At 40.7% G+C, this 24,892-nt stretch overlaps 1 protein-coding gene across 12 annotated transcripts in view; it reads left to right on the top strand.

The window, feature by feature from the left end:
* The window catches only part of hdac5 (histone deacetylase 5), a 330,728-nt gene that overhangs the window by 220,042 nt on the left and 85,794 nt on the right, over nt 1-24,892 (top strand). For 11 of the 12 annotated variants that reach the window (XR_010016520.1, XM_063037383.1, XM_063037380.1 and 8 more), the window contains 3 exons: nt 1,983-2,127; nt 7,975-8,095; nt 16,693-16,814. Coding sequence is in view for 11 of the 12 variants with exons in the window: in XM_063037383.1 (XP_062893453.1) it covers nt 1,983-2,127; nt 7,975-8,095; nt 16,693-16,814 (388 nt within the window). In the remaining variant the exon portion in view is untranslated. The remainder of the gene's footprint in view (nt 1-1,982; nt 2,128-7,974; nt 8,096-16,692; nt 16,815-24,892) is intronic. The other variant, XM_063037379.1, reaches the window with a different exon arrangement.

The raw sequence follows: 24,892 nt of genomic DNA, 5'->3' as shown, positions 1-24,892 counted from the left end.
GGGCCATAGATTTAGTGGGAGAAGGGAAAGGGACTTATGGGGTAATTTTTTCACACAGAGGGAATAATTATATTGAACAAGCTGCCAAAGATGGTGCTTGAGGAGGTACAGTAGTATTATTTAAAAAGCACTTGGATAAGTACAGGTACGTGCAAGCTGAATGCAGGAAATTGGGACTAGGTGGGTGGGTTCCCTGGTCAGCATGGACTTGCGGGACTGAAGAGCCAGTATCTATGTGTAGTGTTCTATGACTCTACCTGTTAACTTTTCCAATAGTTGTATTTTTATGTTACCTAAAATAATTTTGATTATATTACTTAAACAATATTTTTAATTTTATTGTAAACATTCACTGTGTGAACTTGCATGTTATTTTTTCCACTGTTTTTACATATTTAGGCAAATTCACATTATCAATAAAAGTTGATTGTTCATTAAATTTTATTGCATTACTGATAAACTTGCCGACTGGTGGCGTAGTGGCATCAGTGCCGGTCTTTGGAGCAAAGGCTCCTGAGTTCGAATATAGCCAGCTCCCTTGCACGCTTTCCATCCGTGCTGGGTTGAGCGTCGAGCTAGCAACTCAGCCTCATAAAAATAAGAAAGCCTGCTAAAAAAAAAAAATGCCGTCATGACGGCGTCCCGATGACTCCACTCGGACTTAAGGGCTTTCCTCTTCTTCTATTGATAATCTTGCCATATTTTTTAAAAGACACGATAAAATAAGCTATATTTGAAAAGTGAACATAGTTTGATGCACAGGATATTTAGTCAGTTATGGCTGATTGCACTTTTTATGGTGGTCACATTTTTAATGGTTTGTTAAGCCCATCACCCCTACTGAACACTAGGCCACCGACAGCAGCTTGCCAGAGTCCTCTGTCCTGTGCCAGTCTTTCAAATTATCCGCAGGTATGGCCCATCATCTTGGTGTATCCTGCCTCTCCTGGGGATGAGGTCTTTGGCGTTTCTGTAACTTTTTTTATATGGAATGGAGTTGCTAACCCTATGCCGAACCCTCATTTTGCAGCCAGGCTTAGGACCGTCCATGGTGGGGTTACACTTTTCATGAAAACATCAAAAGTATTTCCGAGACTTTTTCAGGCATTACAGTCTCTCTCCCTTATTCCTTGTGATCTACCTGCAGTAATCTCAATCTGATATTTTAATGCATTTTTGTAAGTTTAATCTATTTAACAATCTTAAATTTATCAATTACCTTTGCCAAGAGTAGAAACATTTTTGTTACAGGTATGAAAACAGTTTTATTTTAAATTTGGACTTCATATCTAGTTATAAATATGGTAGCTAGAATAATAAAAGCTCAATTGGGAATTTTATTTTAAAATGCTGATCTTGGGAAAACTGGAATAAAAGCAAAATACTGGAAGCACTTGGTAGGACAAGCAGCATCCATTGAAAGAGAAACCGAGTTATTGTTTCAGGTCTCAGACTAGAAACATTGTCTGAGTTACTCTTTTCACAGAAGCTAATCTACTCCCCCGCCCCCCCCCCCATTGAGTGCTTCCAGCTTTTTCAGTTTTGATTTAAGCCTAATTTAAAAAATGGAGTTTGAACTTCTGTCAGATTAAACTTTGAAGGAAATCTTTTTTACAACTCTCAATAAGACACTGTGATGTTGGGGAAAAATTGGAATATTGTCAGCCATCTCATCCTTTATAGTCGGTATATTCAAAGATGCAATTGATGAGACTGTATAGTTGATTGCATCCAGTACTACAGTATTTATATCCTTGTCTGATAAGCTTGTTGTATAATTATAGTGTCGTATGGAACATAAGTATTTCTTGGGAACAGCTGAGTTTTTCTTGGTAGGCTTCCTTGCAGTTGGACTAATGAATTATTATTCTACTCTGATGTATTCCAAATAAGTTGGTGGTACTCTATGAATGGCTTGTAAATGGTTCTATTAAATTTGTAAAATTTCCTGTTTACCTGGACTTCTATGTCATTTGTGTAAGCAACAACAGGAGATCCTTGCAGTGAAGCGTCAGCAAGAATTGGAACAACAGCGCAAGCTTGAACAGCAACGGCTTGAAGAATTGGAGAAACAGAGGCTGGAGCAGCAGTTACTTATGCTTCGGAACAAAGAGAAAGGCAAGGAAAGTAAGGAATCTGTGTGTGAATCTGAGCTTTTGTTCAGATTCCAAAACCTGCCCCAGTTGAGCTCCCAAGAGTACAGGGAGAAGATCTATGATGCACAAGAGAATTTACTTTGGAGACTAGGATTTATGTTACACTGACGTGGCAGTCTGTGAAACACATTGCCGCAGATTTGAAGCTAAGCAGAGAGTTGAGTTTTTCACTCAACTTATTTAAAAAAAAGAACATTCTCCCATATTTCAGAAAATAAAACAAATGATCTAATAAATTTATTAATATATTCAAAAATGTTAATATATCTTTGTCAAAATTTCCCTTCCTATGAACACCTTCATATTTAGTATTTTGTTGGTGGTATATCCTAGTAGTGCACATTAATAAGTCTATAATCAAGTTTGAACAGCAATAACCTGATTTCAGTACTCAGATAGTACCCCTTTCAATTTACCACTAGGAGGTACAAGAGGGCTCTGCAATACCGTTTTCTATTGCCATTAGCTCTGTATTCATCCTGATGATGCAAACAGAATATCTTGCAGTGAGGAAATAATAGCTTCTGAGTTTTCAGAACTGAATATTATGTTGTCAGCATTGTATTTTGAACTTCAGAAAGTTTAGTTTAAGAAAAATCTATTTGATATTGCAAGAAGTAATCAAAATAGAACAAATTGAACTTTGTTCATTTAAATTTTATATTGCTTACATCTATAACTCCACCAATGGGGCATTGTACCCACAGTTAGGTGATCTTTTCAATAGAGTAACACTAATCTAAATAGTTACTACAAAGGATTGGTTTCTTCACTACTCTCATTTGTATAAAATTTAATTTTCTTGATTAAATAAATGGGCATTTTGAATAAGTATTATTGTAGCAGCTAATTCTAATCAAACCAAATTGCTGCTGCTGGCAACTTCCATGGATTTGTTATACTTGTGTGAAGTGCCCTCAGCTCCAATAATGATTGTTCCAAACATCGAAGATATGTATTTTATCCTTTATTAGCAAACATACAATCTTGAAGCAATGAATTTTAAGCGTAACGAAGTGAAATTAAGCATAATTGAACATTCGACAAAAGATATGACATCCATCGGCCCCCAGCTGCAAACTACCCCCAAAAAAAGCACGAATATGCAACTTATTTCCTTTGCTTTTACCACACCTCCACTCATATGACTAGTTACCATAATAAATGCGCAACACAGAATACAATGCAGATAGAGAACAGATGTGTGGCCCCTACATTCCAGCCCCCTAATTACTGTACTATAATAATTACAACTACAGGCAACCAAGACGCAGGAGTCATGAAACCTCAATAGTCACACAAATGTCCTTTCTCTGGTGAGCAGACTATCCTGGATCATGATCTTTTCCTGACAAGCCAGTTTGTTCCTCTTGACTGCATTCAGGAAAATCCACTTTGAATGGCTGCTGCCAAAGCTCATTGAAGTTCAAAACTGAAATCTTGTTAACTGTCAGCTTTGGCTAAGCAAGGTCTCTTCTACCACCATGGTCTCCTTTCAACATTGTTCTGATTGCATAGGGTCCATCATTAACACTGCAAATTACATGCAATGGCTCCAGTGCTTTTGGCACATTCACCCCTATCAGCTGCTCAATTTCTGGCAAATGAATATGCTTCAAGTGAGACCATTCCTGAAAATCCCTCTGTTGAGGAATGTTCCCTTCATAAACAGGTATACCTATCCCTTCCTGCGTATAGACATTAGGCAGTTTACAGTAGTTTTCACGATCTAAGACAGCTACTTCCAATCCTGAAACGAGATAACTACTCACAACCTTCTCTTGACCCAAGGTGCGTAAGAGAACACATGTTCCTTGTCTTGTCAGGTTGAGCTTGTTCTTAAGGCTCACTGTGCAGAACACTGTACTTCCTTGACCAAGGAAAGCATAAGTAACCACTGTTACTCTTCTTAGACTTTATCTAAACTGGAATTATCGGAAGTTTATAATCATGATCACCAGCCCCCTGTAAGGCCATTAGATACCAGGGCATTACTTGCTGCTGTCATTAATTCTTCTACGGCTTGTTGCGAATTTGAACACTTTTCATCAGCTCCAGGCTCAGTTGCAGCTTCACTTTACACCGGAGCTACAGTAGTGGCAAAGCTGCTTCCTTTAGCCTTAGAATGAATTTGTGATACAGTTTTGTTCACGGCTTGCTTACTGCTGGTGGTGTAGCATCATGTACGTTCCCAGACACTTGGTGTGTAGCAATCTTTACTTATCTTTCAATAAAATCAACAACATCAGTGAAAGTGACCTTACGGTTGTGCCTCTCTTGCAGTTTACAGACTACCAACCTCCATTTTTCTCTGAGTTTACGGGGCAATTTGTTTACAACAATCCACATATTAGCAGGCATGTCCAACTCGTGTTATGTCCTGCACATCTTCCATGGCATTGCAACAGCCTCTTTAAAAAAAACTAATTTTGAAGAGCTTTCACGTCTTCTGATTTGATATGCGGCCAAGAAGGAGCCTTTACCTTGTAGGCCGCAGCAATTTTGTACTCATCACCTAAATGTTCCCGCAGAAAAGCTTGGGCCTTTAGATATCCCTGCTCTGGGCTGGCTCACTGGAAACCTTTGACAGGCTCTTTAACGTAATTTCCAGTGAACTGTTGGAGAAAACAGAGACCATAATTATCAGTCTTGAAACCCCTCAAGTGAATGATACAGCAATGGATCACGATCAAAGATTTGAATCTCTCTTTTAGGCAGAGATTCAATGTGCTGTTATTGCTTCACTATGCTTGTTATTTGCTTTTGTGTCCTTATGGCCTTAGACTTTTATCATCTGCAACACAAGTGTCACTATACTGTAAATGAATGTCCTCAGAAGCACCTTGTGCTATTGGATATGGCATAGATTCAGAGTGCCTCCTTGGTGCAGGCTGAGAGTGAACACCCTGAACTGCACCTTGGGGTTCAAACTTGAGGCTCATAGATATTCAAGGAATAAATGTATCCACATTGATATCACGTATGTTGGACTTTTTCTGTGCCATGTCAACATAGGAACTCACACCATAGAACTTTCCTGCTGGAGCATGTTTCACACCCACCGCATTTAAAGCCCTTTGCACTTTAGCTGTGGCCATCTTGGATGGAATTTCTTCCTGCAGCTTAAGCTGCTCCATCTTTCTCTGAAGCTGTCCTTCCATCTGCTCCTGGCTTCTCCAAAGCTGTTCCGTATTTTCTTCATGGCTTCTCCAAAACTGTTCCATCTTTTCGTCCAGTGCGTGTTTATCCCTCAATATTTGTTGTCTTGCGCATAACTCAGCTAAATCAGCCTCCATTCTAATGCGTGCCAAGGAGGTATCTGGCGCATGGGTCGCTCTGCTAGCAAAAGAACCTGCTGCACACACATTAGACGCGCTGTCTTCAGAGTACACTTCATCCTGAAAGTCATCAGCTTTATGCGTAGTGACAGCATGCTCTGTGGCTTTATAAATATTTTCATTTCCTCCAGTAATTTGACCTTCAACATCACATGCTTGTTTCAACCATTGTTTAGCTCTGCTGTGACTGTTAATAAGTGTATCAATGTTTACATAGCTTTCGGTTTATTATCTTGCTCAGAGATAGGCATTAAAGACAACAACAAGTTATATCACTTAGAAACATCTTCATGAAAATTTTTTAGATCATCCAAATGACACTGCACTTGTGAAATATCTTGCTCAACTTGTAAATAATTAATGATACTAAATCTTTAATCTTTTTAACAGTTTTATTATACTCGTCTCAAAAGTTGTCAATTCTAGTCACCAAAGCTTCCCCAGTAAGTTTTATTTCTGTCTTAGTCCTGACTTCAAGGTCACTGCTACCAGCTTGACTCATGTTGTTTTCCAAGTGCGCGAAGCAGACAAAGCAATGGCAATTCAATTCAGATGGCGACAATCAAAATAGTTCAGCATTTCAACAGAACCAAGTGCTGAACACTAAGGCAAACACCACACTATAAAGCTTAGGCTCCCCAATTGGACAGGCATTCAAACTGTGGTCCAAACCCAAACACCCAACATGAATCAACAAAATGTCGTTACTTGCCACAAGCTGCTCCTAGTTTCAGTGCCTGTAATTTCAGAGATCAATCTGAATGCTGATGTTCTTTAGGTATAATTGTCGAAATCTTTTGCTGACCGAATGTAGTGGCCAATTCTAACCAAACCAAATTGCTGCTGCTGGCAACCCCCATGGATTTGTTATACTTCTATTATGCTCCCTCAGCTCTAATAATTGTTCCAAAAGTCAAAAATATGTATTTGATCCTTTATTAGCAATTTAGCAAACACGCAATCTTGAATCAATGAAACATAAACAAAATTAAACGTAATTGAGCATCCAACAAAAAATATGCCATCCTTTGGCCCCCAGCTGCAAACTGCCCCAACATAGCACAAATACATACCTTATTCCTTTTGTTTTTACCACGCCCCCACTCGTGATGAGCTACCATAAAACACAGGATACAATATGTTTTATATTTTTGAAAAAAATTTGACTAATTTTCTATGTCTGCTGGTTAGAATGTTCAATGTAGTATCATTATTTTTTTTCATATTATATTATTTGTTGCCCTATTTTATAATTTTGGTACAGTTTGATAAATGGTAGAGTTTTCAAAAGCATGTAAAAGTTAAGCATTAAGCAACTAAACTAAGAGACACAAAAGACTAAAGATGCTGTAATCTGGATCAAAAAGCAAACTAAGAAATTCAGTAAGTTAGGATGCATCTGTGGAGGTAAAGGGATAGTTGATGTTTGGGTTAAAAATAAAGCATCAAGATTGAGTCTGTGGAGAGAAGATTGCCAGTACAAAATGGCATGTGGTAGGTTGAACCAGGTGAGGAGGGGGAATGATGACCGGTGGAGCCAAATGCAGGTGTAGATAGGATATAGTTAGGAGACAACAGCTAGTGGGCGGTAAGTTCAAAGTAGATTTATTATCAAAGTACATATATGTCACCATGTACAACCCTGAGATTCATTTTCTTGCAAACATACACAAAAAATCCATAATAGAATAACAACCATAATAGAATCAATGAAAGACCACACCAACTTGGACATTCAGCCAGTGTGCAGAAGACAACAAACTGCAAATAGAAAAAGAGAGGAATAATAACAATAAATAAATAAGCAATAAATATCAAGAGCATAAAACGAAGAGTCCTCAAAAGTGAGTCCATAGGTTGTGGGAACTTTTCAATGATGGGGTAAGTGAAGCTGAATGAAGTTATACCCTTGGATCAAGAGCCTAATGATTGAGGGGTAATAACTGGTCCTGAACCTGGTGGTGTGAGTCCTGAGGCTCCTGTACCACATTCCTGACAGCAGCAGCGAGAAGAGAACATGTCCTGGGTTGTGAGGGGTCCCTGATGATGGGTCTGCTTTCCTGAACAATGCTTCATATAGATGTGCTCAGTGGTAGAGAGAACTTTACCTGTGATGCTGCCAGTCAATGTTCTTTCCACTACACATCTATAGATGTTTGTCAGAGTTTTAGATGTCATGCCAAGTCTTTACAAACTCCTAAAGTAGAGACAGGTAAGGAAAGGGGAAGTAAGAGTGGGGCAGAGAGGGAAGGATGGAGCTTGAGACAGAGACTAGAAGGTGGTAAGTGGAGACAAGAGGCTGCAGTTGCTGAACCAAACCAATACAGATTCAAGTTTTAACTTTCTGAAACATTCAGGTTATGAGGAAGAACAACTGTAAAACTGTGGTACTAAGGACAATACAATTAACTGTTGCTGCTTAAGAAAAAAGTATTTGTTATGACTTGTGTATTCTCATATGTTCCCCTTCTACTCTTTAGGTGCAATAGCTAGTACAGAAGTCAAACTAAAACTTCAGGAGTTCCTATTAAGTAAAACAGCTTCAAAGGATTCTATGACCAGTGGACTGAATCATTCCATCCCCCAGCATCCAAAAAACTGGTACTGTATGTGTATATTGTACTGTCGGTTATGCATACCTTATGTGTGTTAACCACATATACTTTAGTCTTTGGAGTTCAGCGTCATTTTCCACTAAATTTAAATATATCCTGGCAGAGACCTCAAAGAATAATTTATATATTTTTTTTCAAATTGGCTGTTTAGTCCAATATAACTTTTATGGAATACCACCTCTGAAAGTGATACGAAAAAGGAAGTCAAGTCAAAATCTAATTTTGAATTTCTGAATAGTACTTAGCGAATAGAGTCATTGAAAAGTACAGCGCAGAAACAGGCCCTTCAGCCCATCTAGTCCATGCCAGACCATTTAAACTGCCTACTCTCGTTGGTTTGCCACGGAACCGTGGCCCTCCATATCTCTACCACTTATGTATCTATCCAAACTTCTTTTAAACATTGAAGTCAAGCTTCTATGCACCACTTGTACTGACAGCTCATTCCACACTCTCACGACAGTCTGAGGGAAGAAGTTTCCACTCATATTTCCCTTCAACTTTCCACCTTTCACCTTTAACGCATGACTTCTGGTTGTTGTCCCACTCAACCTCAGTAGAAAAAGTCTGCTTGCATCTCTGTACTCTTTCAATCTTATTTACATCTTTCCTGCAATCAATTAGATGACCAAAACTGCACACAATACTCCAAATTAGGCCTCACTAATCTCTTGTACAACTTCAACATAACCTACTATCTCTTGCACTCAATACTTTGATTTATGAAGGCCAATGTGCCAAAAGCTTTCTTTATGACCCTATCTACCTATGCCGCCACTTTTAATGAATTAAGTACCTGTATTCCCAGATCCCTTCTCAGTGCCCTACCACACACTGTATATGACCTACCCTGATTGGTCCTACCAAAGTGCAACACCTCGCACACTTGTCTGCATTAAATTCCATCTACAAGTAACAACAGACCCAGCACCGATACTTGCAGCACTCCACTAGTCACAGGCCTCCAGTCAGAGAGGCAGCAATCTACTACCACTCTCTGTCTTCCCCCACAAAGCCAATGTCCAGTCCAATTTACTACCTCATCTTGAACGCCAAGATACTGAACCTTCTTGTCCAACCTCCGATGTGGGGCCATGTCAAATGCCGTGCTAAAGTCTATATAGACAGTATCCACTGCCCTGCTCTCATCAACAGTAACTTCCTCAAAAAAACTCCGTAAGATTGGTTAGACATAACCTACCACACTCAAAGCCATGTTGACTATTATTAATCCATCTACGTCTATTCAAATACTTATATATCCAGTCCTTAGAATAACTTCCAATAACCTTGCCACTACCGATGTCAGGCTCACTAACTTATAATTTCCTGGTTTATTTTTAGAGCCGTTCTTGAACAGTGGAACAACATTGGCTATCCTCCAATCTTCTGGTACCTCACCTGTTGCTAAGGATGATTTAAATATGTCTGTTAGGGCCCTGGCAATTTTTGCACTTGCCTCCCGCAGGGTCCAAAGGAACACCTTGTCAGGCCCTGGGGATTTATCCACTCTAATCTGCCTCAGGACAGCAAACACCTCCTCATCTGTAATTTTTATAGCATCCAGGAAGTTGATGCAGCTTTTCTCATTTCTATAGACTCTCTGTCCATCTCCTGAGTGAATGCAGATGGAAAACGTTTATTTAAAATCTCCCACATCTCTTTTGGCTTCACACATGGATTACCATTCTGATCTTCCAGGGGACAAATTTTGTCCCTTGTAATCCCTTTGCTCTTAACATATCCATAGAATCCTTGAGAATTCTCCTTCACCTTGTCTGTGAGGGCAACCTCATGCCTCTTAGCCTTCCTGATTTCTTTCTCAGATGTTCTTAAGCATTTCTTATACTCCATATGCACCTCATTTGGTCTTACCTGCCTGTACCAGCTATGCACCTCCTTTTTTTTTTCTCAACCAGGGCCTCAATATCTCTTGAAAATAAAGGTTCTCTACGCCTGTTATCTTTACCTTCTATTTTGACAGGCACATACAAGCTTTGAACTCTCAACATTTCACTTTTGAAGGTCTCCCATCTACCAAGCACACATTTGCCAGAAAACAGCTTGTTCCAATCCACACTTGCCAGATTCTTTTTGATACCATCAAAATTGGCCTTTTTTCCAATTTAGGATCACACCCTGCAGACTAGATCTATCTTTTTGCATATTTACTTTGGAACCTATGGTATTGTGATCACTAGATACAAAGTGTTCTACACAAATTTCTGTCACCTGTCCAGTCTCATTCCCTAATAGGAGATGAAGTATCAAACACACTCTCGTTGGGACTTCTACGTACTAATTAAGGAGACTTTCCTGAACACATTTAATAAACTCTGTCCCATCCAGTCCTTTACAGTATAGGAGTCTCAGTCAATATATGTAAAGTTAAAATTGCCTACTACAACAATGTTATGTTTCTTGCAATGGTCTGTGATCTCTTTACAAATTCTGTTCCTTTAAATCCCTTGAACTGTTGCATGGTCTGTAATATAGCCCCATTCACATGGTCATACCTTTCTTATTCCTCAGTTCCACCCAGAACGCCTCACCAAGACAAATTCTCCTGACTGAGCACTGCCGTGACGTTTTCCCTGACTAATAACGCCACTCCTCCTCCTTTAATCCCTCACGCTCTAGTCGTTTCTAAAACAACTGAACCCCAGAATATTGAGCTGCCAGTCCTGCCCCTCCTGCAACCAAGTCTCACCACTGGCTACAATATCATAATTCCAAGTGTCGATCCAGCCCTGAGCTCATCTGCTTTCCTACAATACTACTTCCATTGAAATATATGCAACTCAGGGCAATGGTTGCACTATGATCAACCTTTTGATTCCTGACTTTGTCTGAGGTGTTAACAACATCTGTCTCCACAACCTCTTCACTAACTGTTCTGGTTTCCATCCCCCTGCAACTCTAGTTTAAACACCCCGCCCACAGCACTAGCAAACCTTCCCACTATGATATTAGTCCCCTTCCAGTTCAGGTTCAAACTGTCTCTTCTGTACATGTCCCACCTTCCCTGGAAGGGAGCCCAATGATCAAAAAATCCTATGCCCTCCCTCTTACGCCAACTTCTTAGCCACACATTAGACTGTATAATCTTCCTAGTTCTAGTCTCACTAGCATGCAGCATGAGTAGCAATCTTGAGATCACAACCCTGGAGGTCCTGCCCTTTAACTTATCACTTAACTCCCTGAACTTACTTTGCAGAACCTCGTCACTCTTCCTGCATATGTCATTATGCACCACAACCTCTGGCTGTTTACCCTTCTGCTAAAGAATGCTGAGGACTTGATTTGTGATGTCGTAGACCCTGGCTCCTGGGAGGCAACAAACTATCCAGGAATCTTGTTCCCATCCATAGAACTTCCTAATGAATCGCCTATCACCACAGTAGTCTCTCCTCCCCACCCCTTCACTTTTGAGTCATAGAGTCAGACTCAGTAGCATAGACCTGACCACTCCGACTTTCATCTGCTAGGTCACCCCTCCCCCAACAGCAGTATCCAAAATGGTATACCTGTTATCAAAGGTGATTACCCCATGCGTACTCTGCACTGGCTGCTTAACCCCTTTCCCCTTACTGACTGTCACCCAGTTTCTTGTATCCTGCACCTTGGCTGTAACTACCTCTCTTTATGTCCTACCTATCGTGACCTCAGCCTCCCAAATGATCCAGAGTTCATCTAGCTCCATTTCCACCTACTTAACATGGAGTGTTGGAAGCAGCAACTGGATGCACTCCTTGCAAGTGTAGTTGACAGGGACACTGGAGGTCTCCCTGACTTCCCACATCTCGCAAGAGGAGGATTCTACTATCCTGCCTGGCATTTCTATTGTTCTAACTGAGCAAATATAAAGAAGGAAGAACAATAAACTCTACCTACAGCTTTTTTTTTGCCTTCTCTCGCTGAAGCCTCAAAGAGCTAAAGCCTCAAGATCCCCACTCTTACTCCGCTTGCCCCTGCCTCAGTTTAACTTGTTCTTGCCAATCAATCCTGATCGCAGATTGGCAGCTGCTCAAAGCTCAAAACTGCTGCGAGTCACTGGCTTTTCTACCATTCAGCAAACCTGAGTGAACTACGTCTTCTCAGGCTTCTGATCTCTCTAACTGGGCGCTGCTCAAAGCTCCAAACTGCCGTGAGTCGCTGCCTTTTCAACTCAATTGGTGAACCTGAGTGAACTTTGACTTCTCGAGGTTCTGACCTCTCTGATTGGGTGCTGCTCAAAGCTTCTGCATCCTTAGTATAGGAATGGAGAAAATCCACCTAAGAAATATTTAATATTGTTTTCTCTACATAATACAGAAGGCTATTTTTGTAACCAGGCTAGACTGGGTGAAATAGGAGAGACGAGTTTAATACAAGTATTTGGATAGACATGGACTGATTAAGGATAGTCAGCATAGCTTTGTGTGTGGTAGGTCATGTCTAACCAACCTTATAGTTTTTTGAGGAAGATATCCGAGAAACTTGATGAAGGCGAGACAGTGAATGTTGCCTACGTGGACTTCAAGGCATTTGACAAAGTCCCACATGGGAGGATGGACAGGAAGTTTCAATCACTCGGTATTCAGGATGAGATAGTAGATTGGATTAGACATTGGGTTTGTGGGAGAAGCCAGAGAGTGGTAGATGGTTGATTCTCTTATTAAAGGCCTGTGACTAGTGGATTGCTGCAGGAATCGGTGCTGGGTCCGTTGTTTGTCATCTATATCAATGATCTGGATGATAATGTGGTTAACTGGATTAGCAAATTTGCAGATGGCACCAAGATTGGGGGTGTAGTGGACAGTGAGGAAGGCTATCGTGGCTTGAAGTGGAATCTGGACCAGCTGAAAAATGGAAGATGGAATTTAATGCAGACAAGTGCAAGGTGTTGCACTTTGGTAGGACCACTGTGAATGGTAGGGCACTAAGTGTGGTAGAACAAAGAGATCTGGGAATACAGGTCATAATTCATTGAAAGTGGTGTCACAGGTAGATAGGGTCATAAAGTAAGCTTTTGGCACATTGACCTTCATAAGTCAAAGTATTGAGTATAGGAGGTAGGATGTTATGATGAAGTTGTATAAGATATTGGTGAGGCCTAATTTGGAGTATTGTGTGCAGATTTGGTCACCTACATACAGGAAAGATGTAAGAAAGATTGAAAGAGTGCAGAAAAAAATTTACAAAGATGTTGCCAGGACTGAAGGACTTGAGTTGTAAGGAAAGATTGAATTGAATTGGTTAGAACTTGGCTGGAACAAAGACGACTGAGAGAAGATTTGATGGAAGTATACAAAATTATGAGGGGTATAGGCTTTTTCCACTGAGGTTGGTGGATCTAAACCAGAGGTCATGAGTTAAGGGTGAAAGGTGAAAAGTTTAAGAGGAACATGAGGGGAGACCTCTTCACTCAGGGTTGTGAGAGTGTGGAATGAGCTGCCAGTGCAAGTGTTGTGTGTGAGCTCAATTTCAACATATAAGAGAAGTTTGGATAGTTACATGGATGGTAATGGTATGGAGGGCTCTGGTCTTTGTGCAGGTCGATGGGAGTAAGCAGTTTAAATGGTTCAGCATGGACTAGTTTCTGTGCTGTACTTTTCTATGACTCCATGACTTCCTTCCGTGAAGGATAATAGCAAAATAGCTTCATATAACAAAATATTATTTTTACAATCACTGTTCTAAATTTATAATGTGGATTTATCAAAGATTCAAAGTGCATTTATTATCAAAATATGTATGCAGTATACAAAACAAAAAAAACCATAGAAACATGAAACACCCAACGCGCAAACAAAGAACAAATCGCGCAAACGGCAAAAAAAAGAGCGAATAATACACAGGATATTGAACATCAAACCGCAGAGTCTTTGAAACAGTCTGGGAATGTTCAGTTCAGTTTAGCGCTGTTGTTTGTTTTTTGCAGGCCGCAGAGCCAGTCTGCCCCAATCAAAATTGCACAAAATAGCAATTAAAAAAACCGAGTAACCAGAAACACATGTAACATGAACTGCAGTGTCCTCTAAAAGGCAGTCCATTACACAAACCACACTGATCAGCCTTAATTAATTTAATTATTTGAATTTAAATTCCACACTGCCATACTGGGATCAAAATTATGTCTCAGAATCAATGTAATGCTGTTGCTGAAATGACTTCTGGATAAAAATTAATTATCTATTTTGGACAGTTTGACTTAACAAAAATCTCAGTGCAAAATTATATGGTGTGATCTAATTACAACATTATTCTCTTTCAATGTTTTCACTACGTGGGGACCTAATTGCCAAGAAAAAAAATACAATTAAAATTTCTAATCAGAAGTTCAGAGTTCAAGATTGATACACAAGCTGTTAAATCGGGACAAGATTTTTAAGCATTGTGCATTTAAGTGGAGAGACTTAGATCTTTTCTGTGTATAGACTATTTAAAAGCTATGACACAGCAGTTAAATAGATACTCACAGACAGAATCTAAGCTTCTTTACTGTCAATCCAGTACAATAGAATTTAATTCGAAGTTTGTCTTGAGGGAGTTAGATATGGCCCTTGTGGCTACAGGGGTCAGGGGGTATGGAGGGAAGGCTGGGGCGGGGTTCTGAGTTGGATGATCAGCCATGATCATAATAAATGGCGGTGCAGGCTCGAAGGGCCGAATGGCCTACTCCTGCACCTATTTTCTATGTTTCTATATTTATTGTCAAAAGTGACAGTGGATTAGATGCTCAACCTGTTGAACTGCGTTATTCGAGTAAAAATAACGATGAAACTGTTTCGTACTGTGATCAAATCACAACTTTGGTGCTAGTTCAGTGTTGGTAACTTGAGGCATATTCGAAGTAACATTGGTAAGTTTTGGGGATGATGCAGCAAAGCATCACAGGGTTGAGTCCGAGTCTTGAAGATCTGCATCATTTAGAAAGGCTGAAAGAAATCTGAGATTCTCATGCTAAAGGAAGTTCTGCAGTGATAGTTTTGAAAAATTATTTTCAATTAATTCCAAGGTTAATTTAAGGAGTGACAGATTTAAGCTGGTAACAGATATAGTGGTTATTTTTTATTTATCCATTTAAAGAAAGTGGGTTTATTAACTCAACCAGCATTTAAAACCAATCCCTAACTGTCCCTGAACTGCTGATACAATTTCTGCAGGTATTTTAACATTAGAAGCATTGCTATGGTCCTTGGTCACATATGTTCTACAGTGTTAAGAGTGGCAGGTTTTTTTGATGGACAGCAATGAACCAAATGGATATTAACAGCAGTTATTGTCACTATCTTTTAAGCTAGCTAGGGTGGCTTAGTAAGTTTGCTGATGACACAAAGGTTAGGGGTGTTGTGGATAGTTTGGAGGGTTGTCAGAGGCTACAGCAGGACATTGATAAGATACAAAATTGGGCTGAGAAGTGGTACATGGGGTTCAACCCAGATAAGTGTGAAGTGGTTCATTTGGTAGGTCAAATTTGAAGACAGAATATAGTATTAATGGTTAGACTCTTGGCAGTGTGGAGGATTTGAAAGATCTTGGGGTCCGTGGCCATAGGACACTCAAAGCTACTGCACAGGTTGACGGTGTTGTTAAGAAGGTGTATGGTATGTTGGCATTCATCAACCATGAAATTGAGTTCAAGAGCTGTGAGGTAATATTACAGCTATTTAAGTCCTTGGTCAGACCCCACTTGAAGTACCGCACTACAGGAAGGATGTGGATACTCTAGAAAGAGTGCAGAGCAGATTTACAAGCATGTTACCTGGATTGGAGAGTGTGCCTTATGAAAATAGGTAGAGTGAACTCAGCCTTTGACTGGAGGATAAGAAGTGACCTGATAGAGGTGTATAAGATGATGAGAGGCATTGATCGTATGGATAGCCAGAGGTTTTTCTCAGGGCTGAAATGGCTAACATGAGGGGGCATATTTTAAGGTGCTTGGAAGTAGGTACAGAAGGCATGTCAGGAGTAAGTTTTTCACACAGGGAGTGGTGGGTGCGTGGAATGTACTGCCAGCGATGGTGGTGGAGTCCGATATAATAGGGTCTTTTAAACAACTCTTATATGGGTACATGGAGTTTAGAAAAATCGGGTAGGGAAATGCAGTAGGGAAATTCTAGGCAGTTTCTAGAGTAGATTACATGGTCAGCACAACATTGTGGGCCGAAGGGCCTGTAATATTTCTATGTTCTAGCTTTTCACTTCCATATTCACTTAATTATTTGAAATTAAAGCCATAGTTTGAGATAATCCTATCTGTTGTCACCAGGTTATAAATTAGGCCTCTACAAAGCAGTCTACTAACATGACTGCTTTGTTACTGTACCTCATCATTTCACACATTAATGGTAGAGACAAAAATCCTCGAATCATTTAACTAAATGTTGAAATGAATAAAGTTGGTGTGTTTCTGGATGGTTGAACTAAAGTGAGTAAATAAATTGCAGGGAATTTCATTCAGTAAGCATTATTTTCTTAGTAATTGGAAAATCAAGGTTACTTCTGACTGTTATAGTCTTCGTCCACTCCATGTACACATTAAGTGTGCAATTGGAAGTACCCCATTATAATGTTAAGCTTTTCTCTTGCTTCTATCAGGGGAGCCCATCATGCATCACTGGACCAGAGCTCCCCACCCCAGAGTACAACACCTCCCACCTATAAAGTTCCGTTGCTGGGATCATATGATGGTAAAGATGACTTTCCACTCCGAAAAACTGGTAAGTAGTCAGCATTTAATGACAATTATTTTCAAAGCAAAGAAGAGTAAATGTCCATTTTACTCGAGTCATAGAAATAATGTTAGTATAATGTTAAATATTGCTGCCCTAAATGCCAGTAATGTAGCAGGCAGTAATGAACTAATGTTAAAAGTTAGGTTAAGTCTAAGTCAACTACAATGACAGGAATTTAGTTCTAATCAACATTATGGTTCAGTTGTTTGGTATTTTTATTTACTTGCAAATAAGTGAATTACTTACAAAAGTTTGTATTTTGTACATCAGTTTAATGAGTTTTCTCATGCATTTGCAGTTGTTAAACAGTAATAAGTGGTTAAGTAAGATGTATTTAATCTGTTTATAAATATTCAACCAGCTGTGGTTGCAATTAAGATTACCTTTGAAAATATGGAAAGGCATACAAATAATTGCAAAGTATCAAAGACCTTAATCTGTAATGTCGGTTCTTTCTATATTGTCTATTCTGCTTGAACTGCTGAGTACTTCCAGCATTTTCTGTTTTTGCTTCAGATTTCCAGCACCTGCGTTTTCTTGCAGCAGATGACTAGAATATCGGAAAGTGCATATTATTATAACTTTCAAATAATTTCCTTATTTGTATTTTTTACCAGGAAAATTGATTTTTTTTCCCTGAAATTACCATCACAGTTTGCAAACAAATGCCTTTCTCTGTGTTTCAGAAGGATTCTTGTGATGCATCTGTGACTGTAACTATCTGCATTTTGCATTCCACCACAAAAGGGATTCTGAGGAATCAAAACTAAAAATTGTAGATGGCTGGTTTATCCCATTTTAGAAAGTAAAATAGATTTCCTTCTAGATAACCGAGGAATATCAAGCCATTGATAAACATCTTTTTTTTAAAATTCTTTCATGGGATGCGTATTGAATTGACTTTATTCCTTACATCCTTCACATACATGAGGAGTAAAAATCTTTTATGTTACGTCTCCGTCTAAATGTGCAATGTGCAATCATAATTTGTAATAATAATTCATAATAAATACAACAGTCAATGTAACATAGAATACACTCAAATCAGCATGAGTTAGTCAATCTGATGGCCTGGTGGAAGAAGCTGTCCCAGAGCCTATTGGTCCTGGCTTTCATCCTGCAATACCGTTTCCCGGATGGTAGTGGCTGGTATAAAAAGCAAGAGAGTGTCTGACCACTAATCTGTCACATTTAATGACTTGACTGTCATTAAGTCCTAAAAAAACAAACATTCTAGAAGTCAACATTGACTAGAATTTCCATTCAACTAGCCTGATAAGCACTTGAACTACAAGTATTGCTGGTTAGATGCTAGGTATTCTGACAAGTGATTGACCTTCTCATATCCCAAAGCCATCCACTAAATACAAGTCACGTCAGAAATGTAATGGAACATTGTCCACTTGTCTGGATACATACAGCTGCAAAAGCAAAATAAGCTCAACATCACACAGGACAGGACAGCTCACTTGATCACCACCCCATCTGCTCTACTTAACATTCTTATCCTCCATGTGCAGAACACACTGGCTATTTGTGCTATCTATAGTATACATTGCTGGGCTAATACAATAGTAGTTCTTTGACCCATGACCCCATTTACCATGAAAGTCGAGAGCAGAAGGTGCATGCTGCTTTTCCCTTCAAGCTATACACCATCCTGATATGGAAATACTGTAATTACTTCATTATAACTGAATCTAAATCCTAGAACTGCCTACCCAGCAACCATTTAGATGTGTCATTAGTTGTGGGCTACAATAGTGGTCGAGGAAGCGACTCACCACCAAGTTCTGAAAGGCAGTCACAGATGGAGAATAAATATTGTCCTTACCAGCTATGCTCAATTTCCATAGATGAATTAATTGAAATGATGTCTCCCAATGAATCACAAATCCCATTTGCTTAGTTTTTATGCCATGTAAAAATGAAAAGAGCAAAGTGTGCCCCAATACATGTTCAGTAATACTTAGGCAGTTTGTATTTGAATTTTAAAAATATTTTCAGCCTAGTTAACTGTTCTGTTCTTCATGTTAGTTTATTGGTTAGGCTCAAGCTCTAAATAATGTGTAAATAAAGTAAGAAGTTATTAGCCTCCCAGAATTTTAACACACTGATAATAAAACAATGCACAAAATTTGCAAGTTGGAATGGTCCATTACTCAGAGGGTACATAAAGGTATTGGTGTTCTCAAGTGCCTTCTGCCTTTGATCTTATAATTGATTAAGGATTGGTTAGTTGCTCCAATGTATCGTATACAGGTTTCCCCCACCATCCGAAGGTAGAGTGTTCCTATGAAACAGTTTGTAAGCCGAAATGTCATAAAGCGAAGAAGCAATTACCATTTATTTATATGGGAAAATTTTGTGAGCGTTCGCAGGCCCAAAAATAACCTACCAAATCATGCCAAATAACACATAAAACCTAAAATAACAGTAGCATATAGTAAAAGCAGGAATGATATGATAAATACACAGCCTATATAAAGTAGAAATACTTTTCCACAATCATTACTGAACTGTTCTCCGGAGTGAAAATCTCACGCAAGTGCCATCAGCAGAAAATCTCACGCAAGCGCTGTTGGCAAAAACACGCGCAAGCGCTCTCCAGTAACCTTTAAGCTATGAAGCTGCCAAATCATACCAAATAACACGTAAAAATACACAGCCAATATAAAGTAGAAATAATGTATGTACAGTGTAGTATCACTTACAGGAATCGGGACAGCGCCGAGCACACTGATGATGGTGTGTTAGACTGAGTCGTCGGAGTTTGGGTGGTGCAGTGGCCCCCCACTCTCCAGGCCACTAAGCGATACATTGCCGCGAAGAACACAGGGGTCCAGCGGTAGCCGGGAGGTACACAGCACATCTTTAAGAAAAAAGCCCAAACGAACATGCCGCCCGTAATTGTAGGCCCAGATCAGTGCCGATTTCCAATTGCGTTGTCTCTGATCTGGGCCAACAATTACGTGTCGGTGGCACCTAATTAATTAGTATGTTTATTTTGGCTTTTTTCTTAAAAGATGTGCTGTGTGCCTCCCGGCTACCTTTGCATTCTCCGTGAATCGGTATCTGTCCGTGGCCTGGGGGTTGGGGTGGTGGGACACTGGGGTGTCATCTCGTCGCCTGTTTCCATTAGAGCAGGCAGCACAAAGAAACATAGAAACATAGAAAATAGGTGCAGGAGTAGGCCATTCGGCCCTTCAAGCCTGCACCGCCATTCAGTATGATCATGGCTGATCATCCAACTCAGAACCCTGTACCAGCCTTCCCTCCATACCCCCGATCCCTTTAGCCACAAGGGCCATATCTAACTCCCTATTAAATATAGCCAATGAACTGGCCTCAACTGTTTCCTTTTGGCAGAGAATTCCACAGATTCACCACTCTCTGTGTGAAGAAGTTTTTCCTAATCTCGGTCCTAAAAGGCTTCCCCTTTATCCTCAAACTGTGACCCCTCGTTCTGGACTTCCCCAACATCGGGAACAATCTTCCTGCATCTAGCCTGTCCAATCCCTTTAGGATTTTATACGTTTCAATAAGATCCCCCCTCAATCTTCTAAATTCCAACGAGTATAAGCCTAGTCTTCTCCTATGACTGCCCGCCTCGATGTCGAAGGTCCAGGTTCGTCGTCTGCTGTGGCTGATGTGGAAGGCTTGCTTGACTGCTGAGCCTCGCGTATTTTTCTATCACACAGCTCTTTAATAAGGACTCAAACCATCCTGCAAATATTCCCTAAACTGACGTACCCTTTCAAAATTAAAGTCGTACTTTATCATTACTCATTCGGTTTCGATTGTTATCCTTTTTTCTTCCAATTGCATCAGCTCTTCATCTGTCAGTTCTTGGTGATGGGATGCCAAAACCTCTTCAACATCATCTTCGTCAACTTCCACAAGCCAAACTCACATTGTCCTTACTTCGTTCACCACGATCGAAACGCTTAATTATGTCTAGTTTTACGCTAAGTGTAACACCCTTACGAGCTCTTTCAAGCTTTTTCGATACCATAGAACTCATCTTGCAAACGGCTGCTCACAGGCTCGTGTTTAAGCAATGCCGGCGAGAATCCAGGGGAGAACGGCTGCTCGTGGCACGCTGATTTTTTATCGCGCGCTGAATTTTTTTTCGTAACAGTGAAAACACCTTCTGAAAGCGAAAATAGGGAACTAATGTAGGTCTTTCGTAACAGTGAGGTTTTGTAAAGCAAACGTTCAATACCTGTACTTAGACGATGAGCGCTGCAACCACAAGCACCATTGGTGGAGAAGGGGAATGATTAAGACAGCAGATAAATTGCTAATTAAGAGGATGTGGAGTTGCTTGAGTGTTGTTAAAGCTGCACTAATTCAAACAACTGAAGCAGTTAAAGGCAGTTCAAACTGTTGGTTTTTACAAACATCAAAGGCATTTCATGTTTAAGAAAATCTTTGGCAACTCATTTATTGAACACCAGGGGAGGTAAAATTCCTTTATGTAATTACCTCATCATGTCAAGACCAGCCTCTTAAAGTGAACCCCAGTGCATTATCGGTAGTTGTGAATAATATACGTTTCCATCAATTACATTACCCTGCACAGACCCCCTCAGAATTCACTAAAATCAGCATTGTGAGCCTTTCCGGGGTTCAGGCAAGTCGCCCGGCTTGGGTCCTGTGTTCATAGGTGGAGGAACATAAGTGTGTTGACATGCTCATGGTCATGTCATGACAGCAGGGGCATGGTAGTGGAACCAAGTTTCCTATATCCCTTGAAAACCATGGCTCTCTCAAACTTTTAACCTTTCGTTTCAACCTAACAGGAACATAAAGATCCTGTACCCTCAGAATTTCACCTTTAAATGACCTCCATTTCTCTATTACATCCTTCCCATAAAACAAATTGTCCCAATCCACTCCTTCTAAGTCCTTTCGCATCTCCTCAAAGTTAGCCTTTCTCGAATCAAAAATCTCAACCGTGGGTGCTGTCATATCCTTCTCCATAATTATATTGAAACTAATGGTATTGTGATCACTGGACCTGAAGTGCTCCCCAACACATACCTCCGTCACCTGACCTATCTCATTCCCTAATAGGAGATCCAACACTGCCCCTTCTCTAGTTGGTACCTCTATGTATTGTTGCAAAAAACTATCTTGCACACATTTGACAAACACCAAACCATCCAGCCCTTTTACAGAATGGGCTTCCTAGTCTATGTGTGGAAAATTAAAATCTCCCACAATCACAACCTTGTGCTTACTACAAATATCTGCTATCTCCTTACAAATTTGCTCCTCCAGTTCTCGGTCCCCATTAGGTGGTCTATAATACACCCCTATAAGCGTCACTACACCTTTCCCATTCCTCAATTCCACCCAAATAGCCTCCCTAGACGAGTCCACTAATCTATCCTGCCAGAGCACTGCTGTTATATTTTCTCTGACAAGCAATGCAACACCTCCCCCCTTGCCCCTCCTATTCTATCACACCTGAAGCAACGAAATCCTGGAATATTTAGTACTTATTGTCAAGGGGCACAGCCACTGGGGTACTTACTCTCTAGTACCTGACCCTTCCTCTTCCCCCTCCTAACCGTGACCCACTTGTCTGCCTCCTGTGGCCCCGGTGTGACCACCTGCCTTTAACTCCTCTCTATCGACTCCTCACTCTCCCTGACCAGACGAAGGCCATTGAGCTGCAGCTTCAGTTCCCTAACGCGGTCCCTTAGGAGCTGCATCTCAGTATACCTGGCGCAGATGTGGACGTCCGGGAGGCTGGGAGACTCCAGGACCTCCCACATCCGACACCGAGAACAACAAACTGCCCTCACACTCATACTTCCCCCTCTCCTCAAATAACAGGAAAAAATGAAAACCAAACCTTCTTCGCCTCGCCCATTTCCACCTAAGCCCGTTGAGCCAAAGCCCTTAAGCCCTCACTCTGCTCCCGGCTCACTCCACAGCCCGCAAACGACGCTGCCTGCTGTATAAGGCTGTGTTCCTTTTAAATCTTCCGTGCTTCACTGCCCGATGTCACACGCCTGCGCAGTCCCGCCTCTCTGAACTCCAATGGGGAAAAAAAACTGAAAAATTCAAAATGGCTTCTGCCGCACCCCCGCTCCGATTCTCAGACTTCCTTCTCTGAATTAAACCCGAATCAGGACTTCTGACCTTTTAAATCTTCCGCGCTTCACTGCCCGATATGACATGCCTGCGCAGTCCCGCCTCTCTGAACTCCAATGAAAAAAAAACCGAAAAATTCAAAATGACTTCTGCCGCACTCCCACTCCGATTCTCAGACTTCCTTCTCCGAACAGACCAAGGTTGTAGTGAAGTGTCAAGGAAGGTTATCCTTATGAAATCCAAAGTGAGCTTCAGTCGTCTTGTTATTCATACCACTCACCACACACTGTTGTCGAGTCCTTCGATCATTTTTAGGATTGAGAGTGGATTGATTGGGTGATAACTGGCAGGATAAATGCATACTGCTTTCAGTGAATAGGGCATATCTGGGCAATTTTTCAGTTTATCATGCAAATGTGTCTGTGATGAGCACTCTTCAGAGCAACAAGCTACATGGTGCCAGAGCCCATAGCCTTTGCCATGTAGTTGTACTCCATTGTTTCTTGATATCACATTAGACTGATTAGAATTAGATGAAAATGATCTTTATATATGCAGTATTAATAAAGTCTAAAAGCATATCACTGCTACTTTTTGGTATGCAGAAAGCTGGAAAAATTATTGAAAGTTGAGTGGAAAGTGCAAAGTATAGATCTTCCCAATATGTTTGTATGCTTTTTTTTCCCCTCACACTGTGGAGTTCATATTTTGATTCTGATCATTCAAATATTTTCAAAGTGCAGTATTGGTATTGGTTCATTATTGTCACATGTGCCAAGATACAGTGAAAAGCTTGTCTTGCATACTGTTTAAACAAGTCAATTCATTGTATTGTCCATTGAGCGAGAATAAGGTTAATAATAACAATGCAGTGTAAAGTGTAAAAGCTGCTGAAAATGTGCAGTACAGGTAAACACTAAAGTGCAAGATCATAACGAGAGATTGTGAGACTCAGTCCATCTTATCGTGTAAGAGATTTGTTCAAGAATCTGACAGCAGTGGGATAGAAGCTACCCTTAAGTCTGGTGTTTTTCAGGCTTTTATATCTTCTGCCCAATGGGAGAGAGTTCAAGAGAATGTCCAGAGTGGGTGGGGTCTTAGATTATGCTGACAACAGGAATTCTGCAGATGCTGGAAATTCAAGCAACACAACACAGCAGGCCAGGCAGCATCTCTAGGAAGAGGTACTGTCGATGTTTCAGGCCGAGATCTTGTCTTTCTCCCTGGGCCTCCTGTCCCATGATCCTCTCATATCCCCTTTGCCAATCACCTGTCCAGCTCTTGGCTCCGTCCCTCCCCCTCCTGTCTTCTCCTATCATTTTGGGTCTCCCTCTCCCCCTCCCACTTTCAAATCTCTTACTAACTCTTCCTTCAGTTAGTCCTGACGAAGGGTCTCGGCCTGAAACGTCGACTGTACCTCTTCCAAGAGATGCTGCCTGGCCTGCTGCGTTCACCAGCAACTTTGATGTGTGTTGCTTAGATTATGCTGGCTGTTTTGCTGAGGCAGCGAGAAGTGTGGACAAAATCCATGGAAGGGACCCTGGTTCCTGTGATCTGCTGGGCTGTGCCCACAACTCTCTGCAGTTTCTTGGGTTGAGTGCAGACCAGTAGCTCACTGATGTCTTCATGGGTATCTTCAACACTTCACTCATCCAGGCTGCTGTCTCCACATACTTCAAATCAGCCACCATCATCCCTGTACCAAAGAACTCTACACCTTCAGAGCTAAACAACTACCGCCCAGTGGCACTGACACCAATCATTATGAAGTGCTTTGAATGGCTGGTAATGGCATACATCAGCAACTCCATTCCTACCACACTGGACACTCACCAATATGCTTACTAACAGAACTGCTCTATGACAGATATCACAGCATCTGTCGTGCACCTGGCCCTGAAACACCAAGAAAACAAGAACACGTGACAGAATGCTGTTTCTGGATTTTAGTTCAG

Source organism: Mobula hypostoma, chromosome X1 (assembly GCF_963921235.1).
Source record: "Mobula hypostoma chromosome X1, sMobHyp1.1, whole genome shotgun sequence".
Lineage (NCBI taxonomy): Eukaryota > Metazoa > Chordata > Chondrichthyes > Myliobatiformes > Myliobatidae > Mobula > Mobula hypostoma.
The sequence above is the reverse complement of the archived record's forward strand: the minus strand, read 5'-3'. Positions and strand labels throughout refer to the sequence as shown.